Raw genomic sequence first — 24969 nt, 5'->3', positions numbered from 1 at the left:
TGTAGATATTCGTAACTGAATTATGACTAGTCAAAATGACGTTGTAGATATCCGCAACTGAATTATGACTAGTCAAAATGACCTTGTAGATATCCACAACTGAATAATGACTAGTCAAAATGACGTTGTAGATATCCGCAACTGAATTATGACTAGTCAAAATGACGTTGTAGATATTTGTAACTGAATTATGACTAGTCAAAATGACGTTGTAGATATCCGCAACTGAATTATGACTAGTCAAAATGACCTTGTAGATATCCACAACTGAATAATGACTAGTCAAAATGACGTTGTAGATATCCGTAACTGAATAATGACTAGTCAAAATGACGTTGTAGATATCCGCAACTGAATTATAACTAGTCAAAATGACGTTGTAGATATCCACAACTGAATAATGACTAGTCAAAATGACATTGTAGATATTTGTAACTGAATTATGACTAGTCAAAATGACGTTGTAGATATCCGCAACTGAATTATGACTAGTCAAAATGACCTTGTAGATATCCACAACTGAATAATGACTAGTCAAAATGACGTTGTAGATATCCGTAACTGAATTATGACTAGTCAAAATGACGTTGTAGATATCCGCAACTGAATTATAACTAGTCAAAATGACGTTGTAGATATCCGCAACTGATTTATGACTAGTCAGAATGACATTGTAGATATCTGTAACTGAATTATGACTAGTCAAAATGACGTTGTAGATATCCGCAACTGAATAATGACTAGTCAAAATGACGTTGTAGATATCTGTCATTCAGTTTTGACTAGTCAAAATGATGTTACAGATATCTGTAATTCAGTTTTCATTCATTCATTCATCTTCTAACCGCTTCATCCTCTTGAGGGTCGCGGGGGGGCTGTAGCCTATCCCAGCTGACATCGGGTGAGAGGCAGGGTACACCCTGGACAGGTCACCAGACTATCACAGGGCTGACACATAGAGACAGACAACCATTCACGCTCACATTCACACCTACGGACAATTTAGAGTTACCATGTAATTCAGTTTTGACTAGTCAGAATGACGTTACAGATATCTTAAATTAAAATTCATACTAGTCACAATGACATTACTACTAGTCAAAATGACGTTATAGATATCTATAATGGTAATTCCGGATAGTCAGACTTAGTGATTAAATGTTAAAACGGCTTGCCATATGCACCGTGGGTGCTCCGCTGAGAGGGAGACCTCCATGTTTGAGATGGGAGCAACAAAATAAGGTAAAATAGGAAAAACCTGTCTCCCTCTTTTATTTAATTTTCAGCGTTTAATCAAGGCGGAGGCGGGCGGCTGGAGGTCCGAGACTTCTAGTGAGGAGAGAGGTAGAAACAAACAGCTGTGTGTGTGTGTGTGTGTGTGTGTGTGTTATGTTCAGGTGTTGTCACGTAAATAACAGTGCCCAAGCAATAAACAGGACAGACAATAGGATTTTATTTATTTTTACACTACATTTTCACTGAAAGCTGACCGAATCTGACCCGAGCCCGAAAACAATTTATACATTTTTGACCGAACCCGGCCCGACCTGTCGGGACCCATGGGGCTCGGATCGGGTAGCCACACTCTAGTGTGTGTGTGTTTATGTGTCCCCTATCTATTGGGGCCTATCTGAATTTCTGTCTTTGAGAGATATTATTTTGTAATATAACTAATTTTCTATCCATACATATAAACTTTAAATATATTAAAATGATAAGGCATCTTTGAGTAAACTGCGAGTTTCATTTAAGTAGGCTATGTCGTGGCCGGGCGAGTGTCCTCTTTTTTGGAAATCAAAATATGGTCACCCTAAGAGGATTATAATTGGTTGGCAGAGAGGCGCTTTGAACCAATGGCGATGGTTGACCCCAAGTAACCTCTGTTCAATCCAAATAATAGCTAGTAACATGCAGTAGATATAAAGGTAAAATAAAGGTAAATTAATTGATATGTACAGTATATATATATATATATATATATATATAATCTCAGTGCAGATGTTCCTGTACACTATGCCAGCCACTTGATTATGGCGTCCCATGTACGCTCTTCCTACCTGCTGTGGTCGACCCCTGCTTCTATTGATCTTGTACTAAGTGCCTGTTCCTGTGCTGCCATGATTAGTGCCTCTGTGCTGTCTTTCTCAATGTCGGCCACTTCTTCAGTGCAGGGGTTTGTCCTTCCATGATGGTTCATCCTCCTCTTCTGCTGCCTGCACTTCAGTTAAAGCTCTTAAAACGTCCAAAGACATTCAACCAGCAGAAGGCTGTCCTCTGATATCCAAAGAGTCTCAAATGGAGGACGAGGTGGAGACAGTTCCCAGCCAAGAGGTCCTGTTTGTGCTCAGCCAGCTCTTCTGCCACGTTCAGCACATCCAGGTATGAATTATTAAAACCACGGCCACTGAGAAGTCTAGGCTCTGATTGGCTGGAAGGTGCGAATTAACTTTTAGTAACCAGTGACGTACTTGTGTGTTTTCAGTTCTTGATTAATGCATCTGTATTAAACTCCAGGTAAAGATGTCTGAGCTAAAGATGATGGAGCTAGGGTTATATGTGTAACCACAGACAACAAAAAAAGTGCAACTTGTCAAGTGTTGTTCTTCACATAGCAGAGTGCTGAGTTATTGAAAGACAAAATACCAGTATTTTAGATGTAAGATGCCAGTAGATGATATTTTGATGGCAATATATTAAAACAAAATGTGTTAATACTCGTAAACCTAGATGAAAGTCTCAGCCGTTTAATGTCCTTCTCCAGGTGATGATGCCAGGAGGCCAGAGTGAACCCTTGTTCCTGTCCAGTCTGGAGATCCTCAGCCACTATGAGGCCATCATGGCCACTTTCCCACACAGCAGCAGCGCGCTGGAGAGCGACAACACCCGTCACTTCTTCTCCACCATCACAGACAACCTGGAGAACCAGGAGATGAAGGCCGCCCTGCAGCAGAAGATCGCTCAGCTTGTGTCGTCTGCTGCTTGAGACTGTAGACTGTATAAATAATGACGTAGCTACCGTGATGTCACACACTGGTTTGTAGACAGCCATTTTGAAACCTTGAGTTCTGCATTTTGGTGGTCGCCATCTTGGTTTTTTGGAGCCAGAAGTGAACATATTTGGGTGAGAGGCTGGAGCTGTGGAGGAGTGAGGGGTGGATCTCACTGAGAGGTTGAGGACACAATCGGCAGACAGCCTGTCACTTAAGAGGCCCCGCCCATAAATAGACGTAACTTTGGGCCTTATTTCTGCTGTAAAGTTGGACATTCTAACACAGGGGTTGAGTCTGTTTTGGAGCCAGCCTCAAGTGGCCGTTCAGTGAACTTCAGTTTTTGGCACTTATGTTTGGCTTCATTTTTCAGTCTCAGAGGTCGACGCTTGATTAAGACACACTGATTTTTTGATCTGTATTCACTTAAGAGATTTAGTTCTCAAATGCTCAAATTTTCTCTGTAGATATAAAGCTAATTTACTGATAAAATAAGGATATTGTTTCTGTTGTCAGTGTCATAGACTGCATAAAGATACTTAAAGAAGTAATTACAAAATGGTGGGTGAATAAAAGCCAGATATTTAAGCAATATCACACGAGAGGGAGTGATGTTGTACTGTGATATCGTCACAGCTGTGATTCGGTCGTAGGCACGAGGCCGCAGTTCAACAGTTAAATAAGCAAGGCTGATTAAGAAATGTTGAAAAATGAGGACAAAATAGATAATTTAAGCATTTTATTTGTCTTCCGCCAACAAAAATAGTTCCCTCAGGACTCCGCTGTCACCGTTGCTATGTAACGCAGACATGGTGCGCCAGGCACTTACTCTTTATACACATTTATCTGCACATTTCCATTAATTGTGCAGCTGGTGAAATAAGTCTCTGGTGACTGCATGGTGGACTGTCGCTTCACAAGCACAGCCGACTCTGCCTTCTGATCTGACAGTATGTTGCTTTTCTCCAAGTCATTGAGCTCCGCTGATGAAACACTGACAAACCTGGATGTGTGCTCAGATGGATTCAGCTTCTCCTCTCCCTCATCTTCCTCTGATGACCATTCATACTTCAATTCAAAACTTATTTTAGTAAATAAATCCATATTTTTGGCTGTTTGACAGTGGGTGAATTAATTAGCCTACAACGCAACTGCTGACCTAACTGACACTAACCGTCACTTTTGATTTAATTGTTGATTGCAATCAGCTGTGAGGCAGAGTGATACGTACACAGTGAAATAACTGTGATGTTGTATTCCAATATCATCACGGTTTTACTGTCTCTCGACCAATCAGATTGCAGGGCCGGAACTAACTGTTGTATAATTCACAGCAAATGACCTTCTCAGTAATATTCATTTATACTCTGAAACCAAAGCTGAACATCTGGTTCATCAACAGGATGCGGTGACTCAGACAGTATGTTTTCTACAGAACATTATCAACATGTAATTTTTAAGTACTTTTTATTTGTACAAAAATATTCTCTGCATTGCACCATTTAGTAAAGCTTTAACAATGTACTATAACAGCTGTAACACAACATTTAAAACAGTTTTGTGACATTGTAACAGGGGACAAACAAAATGTATAGTTAAAGGTGCAGTGTGTAGGATTTAAGGAAGATGTTCTTTAGTGTATAATCACCAAGCATGCAGCACCAAAGTTTCACTGATTTGTAACATGAACCTGGTTTATTCAGTGTTTCTGGTGGTTTAAATCACCTGGTCTGATTGTTTTGGAGAAGAAGAGACCTCTGTGGATAATTCAGCTCCTGGTAAAAACCTCCTGAACAATGAACACTGAAGGAATTCTAACCAGGAGAAGTTTTAGCTGGTTGCAATCTGTAATTCTCCGCTAGACGCCACCAAATCCTCCTAAGTCTTACACACTTCACCTTTTAAAAAAAGCTTCATAATAATGTAGTGCAAAACAAACACTGAACGTCTCTGTATGATGAGATATTAGGACCACAGTCAGGAGAAAGTATCTTAGATTCTGAGAATACAGTCAAAAATCTGAAGAAAAGTCTAAATATTTTGGGATATAACAGTCACAATAATCTGAATATGAAGTTAAATGTTTGTCGGTGAAAAGTCAAATATCGAGGAAAAAAAAAAGGTTTCTATATATGTAATTTTTTAAGGGGAAAAAGTTGAAAAAGTCACACAAAGAAAAGTCATAATATTTGAGGGGAAATCATAATTGGTAGCAAAAAATATTGAAATTTATGACCACAAAAAAAAAACTCCCAATAAAAAACAATATTTTAACAAAAAAGCCAAGAAGAGAGAAAAATACTTGACTCTTGTATAATGACTCAGTTTTTTTTTTTTAAATACTCAAAGTAGTTTAACTTTAATAATCTTAAATGCTCTATCGTTGGCAGCTGGACTAGAGCTTAGATTCTCTGCCCGAGCCCGACCCGACAAGCACGTCCAGCTTAGAGCTTAGATCGAGCCCAAAAAATTAGTTGGTTCCATAGCCTAGGTCTGTTATGAGGAGCCCAACCCGTCGTAAATTCCCGCCACTATCCTCGGGCTCAGACGGGTCGGGCTCCTCATAACAGACCTAGGCTATGAAATCAACTACTTTTTTGGGCTCGATCTAAGCTCTAAGCTGGACGTGCTTGAGTTGCCTACGATATAGCACTTGAGAGTACCGAGGATCTTCACTGACATTTAACCAGTGTTTTTCATAAAATTCAACTTTATTCTGAATATATTAGGATTCTTTTTCCCCATATAATTACTTATTCTCAAACACTGTGATGTTTTTTCCCGTCACAGTGGCCATAATACTCTCATACATTCATCCTCAGTGTAAAACCAGATTATTTCCTCAACAGTTTGGACTCCTCAGTCCGTCTTCGGCCTGTCTTTGTCTCCGTCTCCATTCCCTCTCCTCTGTCGCAGGTAGACTCTGTTCGCTTTCCTCAGCAGCAGGTTGAACCAGTAGATCTGCGGAGCCAGGATCACCAGATTACCCACGTTGCACTGCAGAGGCAGGTGGAAGGCCACTCGGTGCAGAGGAATCCCAAACTGCCGTCCGTACATCCAGTACATGAAGGGGAAGATCAGGATCCGACAGGTGAAGAAACTCAACAGGACGATGATGCCGTTGATTCTGTGCAGCCTGGTGTTGTCGAGGCCCAGCTGGGTATGAGAGGCACATGTCAGGGTGAAGAAAAAGAGAGACTGTGAACAAGATGACGGAGGAAGGAGAAATCCAATAAACTGTTCTAAGTAACAAAACTGAAACTGAGTCTGAAGATTAAGGAGGTTTTAAATTGGACTTGTATCCAACACACTTCACAATGAGCCTCTTATTTAAATACCAGTGGCTGGTCGGCTTGACGGCAGAGCTGTGTGCTGATGTCACCACTGGGAGTAATTTGGGGATCAGGGTTTCGCCCACTTCGACATGTGGACAGGAGAACAAGACTTTGAACCTTTGACCCGCTCTACTTTCTCCTTCTCCACCTCCCACAGCTGCCAGATTACTAGTGTTGAGTCACTGATGGGCGCCGTGCCCACAGGAAGTGACATCTTAATGTAAGTGTGAAACACTGTCCCTGACACTGGGCACTGAAATAGACTCAGATCTTTAAATATCCCAACATCCACGTCACTAGTGGCTGTGGAACAGTTTTATGGTTGTAAACCTCGTCCTCTCTCAAAGGCCTGATTTAAGGATATCGAAGCTGTACGTGTAGTTTACCTGGATGAGGATCTTTCCTATAGAGACGAAAGGCGTGCTGAACTCTGTGGTGAACAGGCAGCCAATGAAGAAGTCCCCCAGTCCCCGTCTGAAGAACTGCAGATCAGACACACCGCACAGTCAGGCTCAGTCAGACCCTACATACATGCGTGTTCACACCAAACCCACAGTGACTCCTCTCCGTACTCACCAGAGCGATGGGCAGGAAGACGAGAAGCAGCGTCAGATGATGGAGGACCAACATGCAGTCCTTACGGAGGAACGCCTTCACTGTCTGAAGAGAGTGGGCGCTGTATGAACTGGTGTGACCTCTGACCCTCTGAGTGTGGTAGTGGCTCAGATACATGGCGTAAATGTCGTAGGCCATGTAGGGAGCTCCGAACATGACAAACCCATTGACCAGCCAGTGACTGTCGGTGAGACAGGGAGCATTTCACTGAGTTAATTAATGTGCAAACATGTTGTTTTGTCACAAAAGCTTTAGATTCGCTGATTTTAACAATAATACATTGGATTTATATGGCGCTTTCCTGGATACTCAAAGACACTTTACGCAGAACAAGAGCAACAAAACAAAACAGAGAAAAAACAAAAATGAAATAATCTGTAAGAAGGGAAACAATGCAGAGGTGTGTTTTGAGGGATTTCTTGAAGGTGGCGAATGAAGGGGGATGAAGAGAAAGGGGCCGAGAACTGAACCTTGGGGAACACCTTGAGAGAGGGGAGCAGTGGGGGATTTGCAGTTTATGCCGATGAAAGAGAGGTAGGATCTGAGCCAGGAGAGGTGCAGTGCAGGTGGTGTTGAGAGCTGTTTCAAGGCGGGAGAGAAGGATGGAGTGGGTGATGGTGTCAAATGCTGCACTCAGGTCAAGTAGGATTTATTTCGCTAGTTCTAGTTAACTGGGTGAAGACTTATTCTTAGTGATAATACTTAAATATCTTAGTTATATTTACTTATAATGTTCATGTGATTCTCCTACCTGTCAGTCATGACATCCCTGCAGGACGTCACCACTATGACTCCAGCTGCTGTAGCCAAAGATGCATGGATGGCAGAAACCAGCCTGAAGAAACAGAGTCAGAAGAAAATTACCAATATGCACAAAAACCCGGAAAAGAGACCACACGAAATTCCATTGGAATATATTAGAATTTATAGTGTTTTGCTTATCGCAACCGATGCATACATCATAAAATATTATTTATAAACGTAACTCTCTAAGAGGTATATTTTGGTGTCTTCGGCTGTGATATCACACACATATGACCGAATAATCGAGTGAAATTCAAACTTTTCTTACGGCTCATAACGGCGTCTCCAATGTGCAGCGTATGTAACATAATGTAAGTGAATGAGGACTTTTCTTACAGAAACTTTACTGAAACGAGCCCATGGTTCGTTTTATTAGTGCCGAATGTACCGTCTCTTTATATAAACCACTACTAATTACTAAATAAATCTAAACAACGCATTTAAATGGACAGATCAATCAGACAACATTAAATTGACGCATTTCTTAAAGGAGTTTGGTGACGTGAATGACTCGGCCCGTGTCGGTGCTGCTGACCTCTCGCTGACAGAAACCACGTCGGCTTCACTCCACTGTGTGAAAGTATGTGTCAGTATTTTCCTGAAGCTGTAGAAAAGTCCTGGAAACACCACAGCTCCACAGACCAAGGCGGTAAACATGATCCTCTTCCTCTTTCTGTGGCCGCTACACCGCCCTGATCATCAGGTCTGGATCGATAACAGGCTGATCAGCTCCAGAGACAGCAGACTGAGAGTCAGCGGAGGACACTGTGGGACAGAGACTAATGAAACTCCGAAAATGAATGAAAACAGTCCACACTCTGTGACCTCTGAGTTTCTACATTGTTGCTCAACTTCCTCGTTACACGGATAAGTTTTGTTTAGAGGATTATAATTGGTTGGCAGAGAGGCGCTTTGAACCAATTGCAATGGTTGACCTCAAGTAACCTCTGCTCAATCCAAATAATGTGTACGGCATGCAGTAGGTATAAAGGATAAAATTATAGCTGCTGTGCAGCGATGCGTCGGGTCCGGGCATTTTTAGGCAATTCTGAGCAACCTCTGGAACCTAAGACGGTCATTTACCGCTCTGTGCTAATTGGCAAGTAGCAACTCAACAGTGGCTTCACAAACTGAGTAAGCCATTCACTGTTGTGTAGGAAAGCAGCCATGCTATGGAGCTACATTAGGGTCAAATGTTTTGTACTTGAAAAAATAAAATTTGAAACTGAAAATTCATGTGTTGATCTTGAATTTTGAAAAATACAACAATGTATTCAAAATAAAAATAAGTGTACGAAACGTTTTTTCAGGTTAAATATAATTTTGATTCACTTTGGTAACTCTTTTGAATGAATAATTTATTTTCACTTTTCACTTCCATATATATTTTAACATTTGAGGTCTTATTTTTTTCAGTTGCATGTTTTATCTTTTCAGATTCAGATCTTATTTTTTACAGTTTCAAATCTTTTTTTTTTCAGTTTCAAATCTTATTTTTTCAGTTTCAAACCTTTTTTTTCAGTTTCAAATCTTATTTTTTCACTTTCACATCTTTTTTTTCAGTTTCAAATCTTATTTTTTTCAGTTTCAAATCTTTTTTTTTCAGTTTCAAATCTCTTTTTCAGTTTCAAATCTTATTTTTTCACTTTCAAACCTTTTTTTTCAGTTTCAAATCTTATTTTTTCACTTTCACATCTTTTTTTTCAGTTTCAAATCTTATTTTTTTCACTTTCACATCTTTTTTTTTCAGTTTCAAATCTTATTTTTTTCAGTTTCAAATCTTTTTTTTCAGTTTCAAATCTTATTTTTTCACTTTCAAATCTTTTTTTTTTTCAGTTTCAAATCTTATTTTTTCACTTTCAAATCTTTTTTTTTCACTTTCAAATCTTTTTTTTTTCAGTTTCAAATCTGTTTTTTGAGTTTCAGACTTTTGACCTCATGTGTCCCTCTGTCCCCCTCATGTGTCCCTCTGTCCCCCTCATGTGTCCCTCTGTCCCCCTCATCTGTTCAAACTGTCTCCATTTCTACACAAAGCGGGACAAAACAGGTTACATAAACAAAACCACCCTCCAGGAGAAACAGACCAAATATGTCCACAAATATTACAGTTAAATACAAACTTCAAAACTGAAAACAAACCAAGATTTATTTATAGAAATGTTCCAACAAATAAATATTTTTAGAAATTATATTTACAGTAAAGATGGTGAAGATAACGTCACACACATAGCTGATGAATAACAGCAGGTCGCCTCAGTACAAGATGACTACTCTCAGCCAGATGACAAAAAAACAAACATTTCTAACGTTGTTATGGATTACAATATGTCAAGTGATGAAACACACAATTCAAATAAGGCTGAGGGAATGTATCATAAAGGTAGAAGTGGATATATGTCATGTGGTAGTGACCACAAGGTATTTGTTATTAACACAAACATGGAAAACTTGTCGTAAAACATTATTGTGCTGTAGAAAACTAATCTGAACAAGTCAATGACAGCAGACTGGCTTCCTCTCTTTTACTTCATAATTGCTGAGGCATAAAAAATACTGTTGTAGGTTTAGATTAAAACTATATTTGTAATAAATAACCCATGACCACTGCAGGTCACATTTATATCCTCCCTAGAGCCTCTCTATCATCTGCAGCAGCTGATTCACTTGAGTCTTGTCTCTTGTATTTGTATCTAACACTTGATAGCGGCGTCCACATCTGTCCAGCACCCACTTCAGAGGCTCTCCGCTCCTCTAAATGTGATTCTCCACCGTCCGTCCTCGCAGCTCCTCTCCATACGTGAACAACACCACAGTGCTCCTCCATACATCACTCCCCAAAACACTGAGGTACGTCTCCACAGCTCTCCTGTCTTTCTCTCTGAATGAGTCCACAGGTACAGCCAGCACGAAGGACACTTTGCTCCTCGCAGGGCAGAGGGAAGTGCTCCAACTGATCTCCATCCTGACCTGCTTGGGATTGGCCAGACCAAACAGACTCCACCCGGGCGTGTCCACCACTGTGACGGGCCACCCTGACACTTTCCGATGGCCTGCAGAGCACCTGGTGGTCTTCATGTCCGTCTGAAACACTTCACTGTCCAGGATTATGTTCCCAGCGGAGCTTTTCGCTGACTTCCTCCTCCCCAGCAGGACGAGGCAAAGAGCAGGCTTCAGACCAGCAGGCTCCGCTTCGAACACTGTAATGGTTTCATATTTTAGACTTAAACACATTTTATTCCAGGTGTTGCTGATTGTGGGTAATATTAGAAGTCTCTAATTAAAGTTCAAACCTACCTCTGGGTACCCACGCCTCTCCTGAGGTCGTCTGCTTCCTTTTCCCCGGCCTCCTGTCATGCACGTCATGTATCACTGTCATTTCTATCTCCTCCTGTCCTCCCTGCGCCCTTCTGTCCTCCTTCATGCTCACATCTCGTCTCAGCAGCATGTACATCCTGTCCTGGATCTCCCTCGGACACTTGTTAGTCTGAATCATCCTCTGGAGCTTCTCAAAGAGCTCAGTGAGCTGAGCCTCTGACACCCCAGACTGGTTGGTCATCACCTGGTACCTGTTCCCACATCGCTCCAGCAGCCAGTGAAGAGTCCGACCCTGCTGTCGTATGTGCTCCTGGATCGACAGGCCTCCTGCAGCAGAAACAACCTCACTGGTTCAGTTAAACCCAAACAAGGAGAGGAACCATGTACAACTAAATGCTAACATTATTAACATGATCACAATGGAGATGCTAACATGCTGACAATGTTCACCGCCTTAGTTTAGCGCACCTCACCACTGACCCCACTGCTGAAAATAACTGAAGGCATTATGGTCTTTAAGAGGCTGTGACAGAGGCAGATTTATAAAGTCGCCATACTTAATCTCAGTAATTGTGATGCTTGGCGTAACGGGTATGAGCCTCATTTCCACGCCCACTGTTCACCAATAAATGGTTGTAGAAATGCTGTTAACCGTTTGAAACCTGGGGTGACATCACTTTTCCTGTGCTGCTTTCAGACGCGGTATTTAAACCTTTGAACCCTGAGCACATTGGTGCAGTTTCTGACAAAAATATGGGAAAAAGCCAAAGAGCAACTTGGTAAGAAATGTCCCACAAGTTGCCAAAAGATAATACATTTAGAAAATAAAAAGAAAAAAAAAATAAATAGGGAAAGAAGCAAAAAGCTGGGGAAACTGTATTTATAATTAATATTATTATTACATTTCAAAATGATGTTACAAAATTATTATTATCTTTCTTTCTCTTATTTTATTTATTTATTTATTTTACAAATTTTCTTTTTTCATGGCTTATTGTCCTCTTCCCATGTTTTTTATAAAGTCAAGCCAATTTCTGAGATTTCAAACATATGTTTTTTATTGTGGAACAAAAATAAAGGATGTGTTTTTTCTGAGAACATCGATGGACAATCCAACAAATTAATTAACAAATGCACAAACACAAAAATAAATCAGACAGCACCGCCCCCTGGCCAATTAGTATAGAGACAGAGACACATAACCAGTGAGCGCAGAGAGGAAACATATCACACTAATAAATGATCATTAGTTTACCTAACTTGTCTCCATGAGTGAACAGGACCATGGCTCGCTGCCAGATGGGGGTTTGGAGCAGGCTGAGCTGGGCCTGCATGGCCCTCCACTCCCCTGGGCCGAAGGTGGAGGTGATGGGCAGTACCAGCAGGATGACATCAGGCTCTGGGTGACAAAGGGTCAGACCTCTGCAGAGCTCCTGGGATACTCTGTGTGGAGTAGTGGAGTGGGACAGCCACCCTGGGGTGTCCACCACGGTCACCTGGTGGATCAGATTTAGTCAGAGTAGAGACAAGACTTGAGGTTCAGATGCAAACTGTAAACTTGTGTGTACTCACTCGTCTTCCACAGGTGGTGCCGCTCTCTCTGCAGCTGCGGGTTGTTTTTCTGTGAAAGGCTGGTTTTCCCAGGATGGTGTTTCCTGCTGAGCTCTTCCCACTTTGTTTCTCACCCAGTAACAGCAGGATCAACTCTGGACCTGACAAACATCATCATCTCCCATTCATACACACCAGAACACACCTGCCCTCTGTTCATTTAAATAGCTTAAAATAACTCACCGTAAGAAGCTGCCATGTCAGGGCTCTTGTTTATTCATAATCCACAGATGGAGCATGGGTCAAAGGCTCCGTCTGAAATCTCCACAAGCTTCTTTTCTTCTGTGATTCCAGCTCTGCATTTACTTCCTGTTGTTGATTCAGTGTTTAGTAAGTCCATAAATAGGCTAAAGCTTTAGCTTCATGTGTCACAGGGCTGAGCCTGACCGCATGATTACTTTAGGATTAGTTTCAAAGTTCACAACAGAGAAGTTCCTGAGAAAATGACTCATATCACACACACATATATACGCCAAGGTAATAAACATGAAGAGAAAACACACACACACACACACAACAGGGGCACGGTCAATCTCAATACTATGACTATGACTTTTTTTCGACATGCTATACTATGACTTCTTTCGACATACTATACTATGACTTTTTTTGACATACTATACTGTGACTTTTTTTCCGACATACTATACTATGACTCTTTTGACATACGATACTATGTCTTTTTTTCACCATACTATACTATGACTCTTTTGACATACGATACTATGACTTTTTTTCGCTATGCTATACTCTGACTTTTTTGACATACTATAATATGACTTTTTTGACATACTATACTATGACTTGTTTTTACATACTATAATAAGACATTACAAAAATTGGGCTTTTTTTGACATACTATATTATCATTATTATAGTATGCTGTGAAAAAAACATAATAGAATAGTATACCATACAAAAGTTATAGTGTAGTATGAACTTAAAAATTCATGGTATACTATGCCATTAAAAGATGTCATACTATGACATACTACCTCCCTTTTCTAACCTCTCTTTACATGGCTCAGAGCCTTTAAAGGCAATCAGATCAAAAGGACAAACCCTCTGACAACAAACAGATGTGCTGCATGTAGATGCGTTATCCCTGCTATTGTTTGAACTGTATATGAAATGTAAGTTTTATTTTGTTTAAATGCATTTGTGTCAGCTTTACTAGTTTGTGTTTCATTTGCTGTATAGATGTGTTTCATTACTTTAAGATAATACTGTGTTTCTTAATTAAAGTTGTGGAGGTAGATTGCCTTTGTTGGATTATTTATTGATTGGAGTTAGTGACTATGGTGTCTAGATTAATACCCTTTTTGTATTCCTTTTCTTCTGTTATCAGATGAACCAGTCAAACTGTCCACAAATAAAAGATTGAACTGGAACCTTGGCTTTTCTTCTTTTTCCTAACTGATATTGAGATGCATGACGGCATGTAGGCCTGGAATACTATGTCATAAAAAGTCATAGTGTAGTATATCATAAGAGGTCATTGTATAGTATATAAAAAATACCATAGTATAGTCTGTCATAAAAAGTCGTTGTATTGTAGTGTGACATAAAAAGTCATAGTATAATAGGCCAAAACAAGTCATAGTATAGTATGTTGGCAAAAAGTCATAGTTTACTAAGTCAACAACATGGTCATAGTATAGTATGTCAAAGAAAAAATCATAGTATAGTATGTCCAAAAAAGGCATAGTAAAGTATGACAAAAAAGTCATAGTATAGTGTCTCATAAAAAGTCGTAGTATAGTATGGCGAAAAAAGTCGGAATAGTATGTCAAAAAAAAGTCATAGTATAGTATGTCGAAAAAAGTCAGTATAGTATGTTGAAAAAAGTAAGTATAGTCATAGTATAGTATGTCAAAAAAGGCTCATCGTATAGTGTGTCAAAAAAGTCAGAATGGTATGTCGAAAAAAGTCGGAATAGTATGTCAAAAAAAAGTCATAGTATAGTATGTCGAAAAAAGTCAGTATAGTATGTTGAAAAAAGTAAGTATAGTCATAGTATAGTATGTCAAAAAAGGCTCATCGTATAGTGTGTCAAAAAAGTCAGAATGGTATGTCGAAAAAAGTCATAGTATAGCATGTCAAAAAAAGTCATAGTATAGTATGTTGAAAAAAGTCATAGTATAGTATGTAAAAAAAGTCATAGTATAGTATGTTGAAAAAGTCATAGTAGAGTATGTCGAAAGTCATAGTATAGTATGTTGAAAAAGTCAGTAGAGTATGTAAAAAATAAGTCATAGTATAGTATGTTGAAAAAGTCATAGTATAGTATGTGAAAAATAAGTCATAGTATAGTATGTCGAAAAAAGTCATAGTATAGTATGTCAAAAGTCATAGTATAGTATGTTGAAAAAGTCATAGTAGAGTATGTGAAAAATAAGTCATAGTATAGTATGTCGAAAAAAGTCATAGTATAGTATGTCGAAATAGTCATAGTAGAGTATGTAAAAAACAAGTCATAGTATAGTATGACAAAAGCACACTGTGTCGAAATAGTCATAGTATAGTATGTCGAAATTCATAGTATAGTATGTTGAAAAAGTCATAGTAGAGTATGTGAAAAATAAGTCATAGTATAGTATGTCGAAAAAAGTCATAGTATAGTATGTCGAAAAAGTCATAGTATAGCATGTCAAAAAAAGTCATAGTATAGTATGTTGAAAAAAGTCATAGTATAGTATGTCGAAAAAGTCATAGTAGAGTATGTAAAAAGAAAGTCATAGTATAGTATGACAAAAACACACTGTGTCGAAATAGTCATAGTATAGTATGTTGAAAGTCATAGTATAGTATGTTGAAAAAGTCATTGTAGAGTATGTGAAAAATAAGTCATACTATAGTATGTCGAAAAAAGTCATAGTATAGTATGTCGAAAAAGTCATAGTATAGTATGTCGAAAAAAGTCATAGTATAGTATTTCAAAAAAAGTCATAGTATAGTATGTTGAAAAAGTCATAGTAGAGTATGTAAAAAATAAGTCATAGTATAGTATGTCGAAAAAGTCATAGTATAGCATGTGAAAAATACGTCATAGTATAGTATGTCGAAAAAAGTCATAGTATAGTATGTCAAAAGTCATAGTATAGTATGTTGAAAAAGTCATAGTAGAGTATGTAAAAAATAAGTCATAGTATAGTATGTCGAAAAAGTCATAGTATAGTATGTGAAAAATAAGTCATAGTATAGTATGTCGAAAAAAGTCATAGTATAGTATGTCAAAAGTCATAGTAGAGTATGTGAAAAATAAGTCATACTATAGTATGTCGAAAAAAGTCATAGTATAGTATGTCGAAAAAGTCATAGTATACTATGTCAAAAAAAGTCATAGTATATTATGTTGAAAAAAGTCATAGTATAGTATTTCAAAAAAAGTCATAGTAGAGTATGTCGAAAGTCATAGTATAGTATGTTGAAAAAGTCATAGTATAGCATGTGAAAAATAAGTCATAGTATAGTATGTCGAAAAAAGTCATAGTATAGTATGTCAAAAGTCATAGTATAGTATGTTGAAAAAGTCATAGTAGAGTATGTAAAAAATAAGTCATAGTATAGTTTGTCAAAAAAGTCATAGTATAGTATGTGAAAAATAATTCATAGTATAGTATGTCGAAAAAAGTCATAGTATAGTATGTCAAAAGTCATAGTAGAGTATGTTGAAAAAGTCATAGTAGAGTATGTAAAAAGAAAGTCATAGTATAGTATGACAAAAACACACTGTGTCGAAATAGTCATAGTATAGTATGTCGAAAGTCATAGTATAGTATGTTGAAAACGTCATAGTAGAGTATGTGAAAAATAAGTCATAGTATAGTATGTCGAAAAAAGTCATAGTATAGTATGTCGAAAAAGTCATAGTAGAGTATGTAAAAAATAAGTCATAGTATAGTATGTCGAAAAAAAGTCATAGTATAGTATGTCAAAAAAGTCATAGTAGAGTATGTAAAAAGAAAGTCATAGTGGAGTATGACGAAAACGCACTGTGCGTCGAAAAAGTCATAGTATAGTATGTCGAAAAAGTCATAGTAGAGTATGTAAAAAGAAAGTCATAGTGGAGTATGATGAAAACGCACTGTGTGTCGAAAAAGTCATAGTATAGTATGTCGAAAGTCATAGTATAGTATGTTGAAAAAGTCATAGTAGAGTATGTAAAAAATAAGTCATAGTATAGTATGTCGAAAAAGTCATAGTAGAGTATGTAAAAAATAAGTCATAGTATAGTATGTCGAAAAAGTCATAGTATAGTATGTCGAAAAAAGTCATAGTATAGTATGTCGAAAAAGTCATAGTATAGTATGTCAAAAAAGTCATAGTAGAGTATGTAAAAAGAAAGTCATAGTGGAGTATGACGAAAACGCACTGTGTCGAAAAAGTCATAGTATAGTATGTCGAAAGTCATAGTATAGTATGTTGAAAAAGTCATAGTAGAGTATGTAAAAAGAAAGTCATAGTATAGTATGACAAAAACACACTGTGTCGAAATAGTCATTGTATAGTATGTCGAAAGTCATAGTATAGTATGTTGAAAAAGTCATAGTAGAGTATGTAAAAAATAAGTCATAGTATAGTATGTTGAAAAAGTCATAGTAGAGTATGTAAAAAATAAGTCATAGTATAGTATGTCGAAAAAGTCATAGTATAGTATGTCGAAAAAAGTCATAGTATAGTATGTCGAAAAAAAGTCATAGTATAGTATATCAAAAAAAGTCATAGTATAGTATGTCGAAAAAGCCACAGTAGAGTATGTAAAAAATAAGTCATAGTATAGTATGTCGAAAAAAAAAGTCATAGTACAGTATGTCAAAAGTCATAGTATAGTATGTCGAAAAAAGTCATAGTATAGTATGTCGAAAAAGTCATAGTAGAGTATGTAAAAAATAAGTCATAGTATAGTATGTCGAAAAAAAGTCATAGTAGAGTATGTAAAAAGAAAGTCATAGTGTAGTATGACGAAAACGCACTGTGTGTCGAAAAAGTCATAGTATAGTATGTCGAAAGTCATAGTATAGTATGTTGAAAAAGTCATAGTATAGTATGTCAAAAGTCATAGTATAGTATGTCGAAAGTCATAGTATAGTATGTTGAAAAAGTCATAGTATAGTATGTTGAAAAAGTCATAGAGTACGTAAAAAACACGTCATAGTATAGTATTTAAAAACATTCATAGTATAGTATGTCGAAAAAAAGTCATAGTATAGTGAAGAGGATTTGGAAATAGTTAAATGAGAAAGGTAGAGAAAGAAAAGAGATTACCAGTTGAAAATCAGCGCCCCAACTGTAGGATTACAGCCACAGTCATCAGTCAGACTCACGGGTTGTAACTTGTGGTAAAACTGTCAAACTCGGCTGCTCTGATCAAATATGAATCTGTTACTGTACTGCCTATTTCTCTCCTCAAATGTTTGAAGAAACATATTTTAGTGTACTGGTTATCTGTAAAATCAGAAAGTCCATGACCTGGCCGCCATGTTGGATACAAGTGAACAGGAGTATCTTTTCTTTTCAAGATTCATTCATCGCTGCAGTTCAGCAGCAGTCACCTCGTCTCACATTACAGTGTTCAGATGTGAGGATGAGGAAAAGATCAACACCTGAACCACGAATGAATTCCTCTGTGTCCCGCTGAACTTGTCCAGCTGAGTTCTGACTTCCTGTAATGTCTGCACCTGCACGCCAACTTCAGTGGGATCAGTCCTCATGTATAAATATAGAGTTAATAAAGATAAACAAAGAATTGTTCTGGACTGTTGTTTCCAGTTTAGCAGAATGTCTGTCACTTAGTGAAATAACACGCGTAAATCAGTCTGATAACTTGAACGTCACCATGGTTCATTAACGTGTCTGTACATGAGGATCAGATCCAGCGTGATGTGGGAGCCTTCGGGGTGTCAGCCTATAGACCTAGTTATGTCTGCAGGACCTTGTCATTGCATCACATCAACACTAAGGCCGCAAAGCTCAGACCACAGAAATAGGCCATGCACGGATAATGGAGCAGCAGGAAGTAGGCCAGGCCGCGGCCCTTCCATAACGATTATAGCACGATCCATCAAAAGAAAATGGTGTGTGTGTGTCTCTGCGGTGTCGAGCTGATAAGAGAGCCAGTTGAGCTGTCGCCACCCAAGATGAATTATATCACTGAAGTGTGACTCTACTGTGGGCAGTACGGAAAATTTGGCAGCCAAATGATACTTTCAGACAGAAGTAGACCTGTATGAATTTCTACAGGGCTGAATAGCTTACCTCCCCATTGCTGTAGCATTGCAAACAGTAACAGGCAGGTGCCAGTGTCTTATGAGTTATGAATGACAGAACTGTTATTTAAAAACCTGACAGCCCCTCATACACATGGATTCAAAAGTATGGGAACTTCACAAGATGGAGCAGATGGCACACGTACTTCAAAAACCTGTCTCTGAAGAGGATCCACTTCAGCTGTTATTTTATGCATCCTTCACTCTTTACAATACTTGGATGCCGTTTCTAATGAGAGACACTTATTCTACTCCGCCCTACGTACATTTGTGTTATTTCAGTTTGGTTTTTATTATCTGTGTTATTAAAAGTATTTGGTCTATTTTATATTTTATGTTTTTATAGCATCATAAATTCCTCTGGCAGGTGCTGTGCCAGACCGCTGTGGTGAAGAGGGAGCTGAGCCAGAAGGCAAAGCTTTCGATTTACTGGTCCATCTACGTCCCAACCCTCACCTATGGTCATGAGCTCTGGGCAGTGACAGAAAGAATGAGATCGTGGATACAAGCTGCAGAAATGAGTTTCCTCCGTAGGGTGTCTGGGCTCAGCCTTAGAGACAGGGTGAGGAGCTCGGAGTAGAGCTGCTGCTCCTTCACGTCGAAAGGGGTCAGTTTAGGTGGTTCAGGCATCTGATCAGGATCCTCCTGGGCGCTTCCTGTGTTGGAGGAAGTGTTGGAGATATCGGCCGTAGAGATGTCTGCCTTCTCTCCAGTATAATGAAACTAGATGTCACTCAGCTTGTGGTTTTCAAAGCGCCAAAAAAAATACATTTGGAAAACTCAACAGCAATGTCTCTTTGCAGAGATCATGAGCCGGTTACTCAAGATGATCCACAGACCTTGTTGTGAGCAGTTTCATGTAGGAACTATTTTCTGTCTGCCAAACTACATCTGCCAACCGTATCACTGAGCAGAAGGAAGCGTGCATCTCAGGGGTGTTCCTAGGATTTGAGGAAATCGGGGGCTCAGTATGTATTCACAAACATTTTGAGAACACTCACAGAGCTCCTAACTTAGCCTAAAATGTTTGGTAAAGAGTCGTAGCTTAGGAGTGATTTAGGAAAGCGACTCTGAGCAAGGAAAGGACAGAAACTTTGACCTTAGTGAGGAGGTGTGGTCGACCCTGTTGCTAGATGTGATGCTTTCTTTTAACCTATTGAGATGCTGGGCTGTTCATAAAACATTTATGGCTGAAGCCTCGGACGCCCAGGCCTAACACCGTCATTGGTGCATCTACTAATAACTCACCTAGCACCACTGAGCTTGCTGAGGTTACAGCTCAGATGAGGAGGACGCATTTAACCCTTTGAAACCTGGAGCGACATCACTTTTTTGTGCTGCGTTCAGACGCCCTTCAAAAGTACTTAAATCTTTGAATATGAGCAAATTGGTTGGATTTCTTTTTAAAACATGGCAATGAGCAACTTGGCAAGAAATGGTCTGCAAACTGCAAGAAGTTAGAAGATTTGTAAATTATTTTTTAAACTATAATAGAAAAAAATATTTTTTTAAAAAGCTATGGAAAAAAATGTTAAATGTTAGAGTTATTATTTTTAAGCACCTTTTTCAGGTCATTTAATTTTTTTTTTTGCTAATTTACAGGTATTTGTTTTTTCTATTTTCTTGCTATATTTTGGGCAATTTTTTTGGGCAAATTAAGTTGCTCATTTCCTTCTTCACATGTTTTTGAAAGAAATGAAGCCACTTTGCTTGAGTTCATGTTTACATGTTGCACTTTCAAGAGTACGAGCCTCTAGTCTATGACTATATGCATGCTTCCCTCTGCACGGTGATACAGCTGGCGGGTGCTTTCTTATGATCCACCAGTTGTTGTTTTGTCTTCAAGTACTCTTCTGTCACAGTCACCATGTCTGAACAAAACTTCCATCATAAAGCTAAAAGGACAAAAACACTCAAAGTAAAACGACTGTTTTGTTAAGTTTTATTCATATATATATATATATATATTTATATACTCATGTGTTTGACTGCCACTGTTAAAAAGTGTGACTCATCACATTTTCACCTGTAAGCATAAATAATAACTTTTTTTTCTCTCTTGAAACCTGGGAAATAAACCAACTGAAAACAGTTATGGGTCATTTTCAGCACCATTGAATAGTACATTCTCTATATTGCATCGGGATATAAAAATATACAGATATAGTGTTTTTATTTTCTTCGTTAAAACATTCTTTCCGTGTTGTTCAATGGCATGAAACAAGAGAGGAAGAAAAGACCTCATATTGACGATGAGGATTGTTACTTGTCATTATCGTCTGTATTATTCGTCCTTAGCAGATCCGCTCTGCTCTGTCCATTCGCCCGTTCACAGCACTTTTAAAACATCAGTAGCAGCCACACGTGGGAGAAACAAATTAAATAAAACACAAGTTAGAGGGTCATCCTCTCAAACATGTAACGCTCACAGTGCCACCGGCCTCCCCACCACCGTCGGACAAAGAAAGAGTGATGAAGACGCTGACAGAGACACGGGAGTGTTGTAGAGCAGTGGGAGGGAGCGCTGTGAAACACCAAGCAGGCCGGTGGGCTGTGGGCTCCTCGTAACCACGACCAGTCCTGATACAGTCACACTCTAAACACAATTCATCCACAGTCCAAAGTGGTGCTGATGATGATGCTCGAGGCGCTGGGGTGATAAGCCCCGCCCCCAAAAAACATAAAAACAATAAAAATTCAAAGCAGAAAAAAGGTCAAAAATTGCAACATGTGAGTTTTAATGGTTCGAGGCAAACGAGAAGATCGAGAAGAAGCGAAGGCGCGATCAGGATGAGAGTTCGGTTTGCAGTGCATAGAGAGGGACAGATTCACCGGTTGGTCGGTCAGGTGGGATTATTGCCGTGTCAGCCTTGCACACTCACACACACGCACACACACGTACAAACACACACACACACACACACAGTAAACACACACCTCCACCCAGCATGAGCAAGACACGAGAGTAAAGACAGAGAGAAGGACAGCAGGGCTGGTGGATCAGGTTCCTGTGGTTTCCAGAGTGTTCCCCTCTCTGTGGAGAGAAGCAGCCTCCAGGTTGGTGGGTGTGTGTGTCTTTGTGTGAGTGTGTGTGATATATGTCCAAATACAAGTCCAAAATAGGCCCGGCTCCATCCATCTGTCCGTCAGTCAGAGTGGTGCTGTGGCCCGCCGTCCTCGAGGAGGCTTCACATCCGTGAGGAGGAAGCCAGCTCGTAGAACAAGACGTAGGCGTCGCTGCTGCGCACTTGGCTGGAGGACATTGGCGTTACTCTGGGAAGAAAGAGAGGGGAGAGAGGTTGTGCTGTGAGAAACGAGAGCAGCATGGTGAAGACAAAGGCCGGTTTATAACTGGTATTATTACAAGTGTAAGCGACCACCGAGACACACTGTGATCTGATCTCTCAGACCACTTGCTGAGGTGGTCTGGGACGCATTTGACTACATATGGTCAAATGTGTAACGTAGGTGTGAGAAAGAATAGTGTCAGTAACATTGTTAACACTGTGCTACATTACAGAGAAATACAAACTGTACTAATGAACCTTCATTAATATAGGCCTATATTTTATCTCCAAGTGCACGTCACACACTGAGCGAGCCGCCTGTTAATGACGCTGTGGGCTAATGGGCATGTAGCTACTTCCATGTTTCAGATGATACGTCATGTTTGTAGTCGACCAATGAAGATGAGTTTACATATCACCTTGGGTTCGTCCTTCACCTTCTCAAAATGATCCCACACTTTGGATTTCCTGCCCGACATGTTATTAACTAGCCTGTGGAGTAACCGCAGGTACCAGCCCTGGAAATTAACCTGACTCCTGTCTGACTGCTGAGCGTGGACACTTCCTGTGTCTGTCCTTTCAAATTAAAGTCCCACATGGTCCAGTCATAAAGGTTTGGATTTATTTTGACAAGGTGCAGCTCCTAATAGAGTTCCACCTTTGTTTGTTTTTTAAAAAACTTTCTGCGACTAAGTGTCCGATGAAATCTTGCCGACTAATGACCCTTCTGGTCAGCTAATGTTTGGTGAGAGCAGCCTTACAGAAAATACATAAATTCAAGCTCTTTCAATGACCCATGTAGATTTATGTCTGACTTTTCCCCCAAACTTTTAAGGATTTCAAGGACCCAAGGAAACCCTGGGATTATCTGCACGTCCTCATGTTGCAGCTGTTTCACTCACTGTAGTTTGTGTGTCTGTTTTTACCCACAGTGGTACCTAATAATATGTTCAAATCACTGATAACAGACTGTATTATGATGTGATAATAGATTCACTGTGATTGATTTACATCTTTCATATTTAACTAATTAAATAGAGCTCAGCAATAAATATTCTGCATTTAATTTTTCCAATAATCCCATTAATGAGTAATAATAACCTAATTTAATTTGAGCAGGGTTCATTTATTTGTTTACATCATGTGTTTGTTGAGTTTAAATGAACAGCTGTGACATTAGGTTATTCACAGCAGCTACATTTTTGTTTATTGTTGTGTGACATGACTCTCATAAATCAAACAGCTGTTTAATTAATTGGTTTAAACATTTTGAACAAGCAGCGTTTTCTATTATCAATAATTAACAGGAAATCAACTGAGACACAAGCTGTTTAATCACCAACACAATGAAACAAACAGTCTGTGATCAGTGACGGTTTATTAGAGGACTGGAGGCAGCTGGTCCAACATGAACGCCAGAAAGTGGGGATCAGATTCTGATGACATCAGCATGAATCAAATCTGAATTTAGAAAGTTGTATTTTTGTGTGAGAGGAAGTTGGATTATTGTACCAGCTGTAATAAAGTCACTGATTTCAGATTTCAGATCAGTTTCTAATGGTTATCCCTTACATGTGTTTCTTCTATATTCGGTGTATGTTTTTATCATGATGTAAACTTCGATCACAGGTAGCATTAGACACGTTTTGGTATTTCTCAAATATTTTTAAATAGAAGCCCAAACAATGTATATTAAAAACTTTTCCAAAAATTCCATGACTGTGGGAACCCTGATTTATATATCAATGATGACGGGAGTTGAAACCTACCTGGAGTCGTTGAACGTGTACCATTCTCCCGAGCTGGGGTTGCGACAGTAGGCTGTGTAGTGGCCGCCCATAGTGGTGCCTGAGTGGTTGGACACTGCGTACAGGTTGTACACTGCATTTACTGGAGGAGGACACAAACAAAAACAAACTTGCTCAATTTGATATCAGCTGGGATGATAAAGAAGATCAAATATCTGGTTTATTCTCCAGAGTTGTATTATTATCAGTAAAGAGACCCTCGACAGTTTTTAGATGATGTAACACTTTATCTCTACTGAAAATCAAGGCAAACGTATTACAGTTAATGTCAAGACCTTTTTCTTCATTATCCAAAGCTCGATGAAACAGACCAGATGTGGGTGTTCGAGTCAGTACTTACTGCTGTTTTCAGAGGCAAACTCCCGCAGGTCGAGATCCTTCATGGGGAAGTTAACAAAGGTGGACAGTTTGCTGGTTCTGCGTGCCTCAGAGAAGCGTTTCAGGTCTGGACAGCAGGGGGAGTCAAGGAACAACTGCTCTGTGCGAACTGTACCTTTCAATACATTCAGCCAACACTTTGTACAGCTGTGTGCAAGGTGTGTGTTAGTGGATGGAGTCCTTTAACTCCACGTAAAATAAATATGTGTAATGAGTTTGTGACACTGCAGAAAAAAACATTAAGAACCAATTTGATTCTATGTGAAGGTGCAACGGAGGCATAAAGACGGGACTTAGCAGTGGCTCTGTAACACTATCTCTGTGTACAAAGGACTAATATTCAGTCATTCCTGATGTGAGTGCTCACTACAGTCAATAATACCACACTAACAGAGTCCTGACTGTGTATCAGAGTTGTATTCTAATGACTGGAGTTCTTTTACATTGTCAAAGCAGCCACCATACAAGCACCTAATTCTTTTTATTCTGGGTGTGTATGCACGAGCGGATCATGAAACAATGGGCCCCTGGGCCTAGATAAGCAAAGGGCCCCATCACCT

The 24969-nt window shown here is 39.1% G+C and overlaps 4 protein-coding genes across 8 annotated transcripts in view; 1 reads left to right on the top strand and 3 right to left on the bottom strand.

Moving 5' to 3' along the window:
- Nucleotides 1–2263: 2263 nt before the first annotated feature.
- Nucleotides 2264–3415, top strand: LOC117250855 (gem-associated protein 4-like). The gene is made up of 2 exons (XM_033616819.2): nucleotides 2264–2379; nucleotides 2762–3415. The coding sequence occupies exons 1-2, from the start codon at nucleotides 2296–2298 to the stop codon at nucleotides 2981–2983; spliced, it is 306 nt and encodes a 101-aa protein (XP_033472710.1). The 5' UTR covers nucleotides 2264–2295; the 3' UTR covers nucleotides 2984–3415.
- Nucleotides 3416–4437: 1022 nt separating this feature from the next.
- LOC117259333 (TLC domain-containing protein 3A-like) lies at nucleotides 4438–8615 on the bottom strand. Its single transcript, XM_033630614.2, has 5 exons — nucleotides 8277–8615; nucleotides 7689–7772; nucleotides 6899–7118; nucleotides 6709–6804; nucleotides 4438–6143 (listed from the first exon to the last, which is right to left on the bottom strand). The coding sequence occupies exons 1-5, from the start codon at nucleotides 8396–8398 to the stop codon at nucleotides 5847–5849; spliced, it is 819 nt and encodes a 272-aa protein (XP_033486505.1). The 5' UTR covers nucleotides 8399–8615; the 3' UTR covers nucleotides 4438–5846.
- Nucleotides 8616–8942: 327 nt separating this feature from the next.
- LOC117260165 (GTPase IMAP family member 8-like) lies at nucleotides 8943–13198 on the bottom strand. The gene is made up of 5 exons (XM_033632073.2): nucleotides 12851–13198; nucleotides 12629–12768; nucleotides 12312–12552; nucleotides 11036–11383; nucleotides 8943–10938 (listed from the first exon to the last, which is right to left on the bottom strand). The coding sequence occupies exons 1-5, from the start codon at nucleotides 12864–12866 to the stop codon at nucleotides 10493–10495; spliced, it is 1191 nt and encodes a 396-aa protein (XP_033487964.1). The 5' UTR covers nucleotides 12867–13198; the 3' UTR covers nucleotides 8943–10492.
- A 7666-nt stretch (nucleotides 13199–20864) lies between these two features.
- usp2a (ubiquitin specific peptidase 2a) overlaps nucleotides 20865–24969 on the bottom strand; it is a 61278-nt gene continuing 57173 nt past the window's right edge. For all 5 annotated transcript variants that reach the window (XM_033632201.2, XM_033632200.2, XM_033632202.2 and 2 more), the window contains 3 exons: nucleotides 24372–24476; nucleotides 23993–24113; nucleotides 20865–22209 (listed from right to left, as the gene is read on the bottom strand). In XM_033632201.2, the coding sequence (XP_033488092.1) occupies nucleotides 22125–22209; nucleotides 23993–24113; nucleotides 24372–24476 (311 nt within the window). In that variant the 3' untranslated portion in view covers nucleotides 20865–22124. The remainder of the gene's footprint in view (nucleotides 22210–23992; nucleotides 24114–24371; nucleotides 24477–24969) is intronic.

Source organism: Epinephelus lanceolatus, chromosome 4 (genome assembly GCF_041903045.1).
Source record: "Epinephelus lanceolatus isolate andai-2023 chromosome 4, ASM4190304v1, whole genome shotgun sequence".
Taxonomy (NCBI): Eukaryota; Metazoa; Chordata; class Actinopteri; order Perciformes; family Serranidae; genus Epinephelus; species Epinephelus lanceolatus.
The sequence above is the reverse complement of the archived record's forward strand: the minus strand, read 5'-3'. Positions and strand labels throughout refer to the sequence as shown.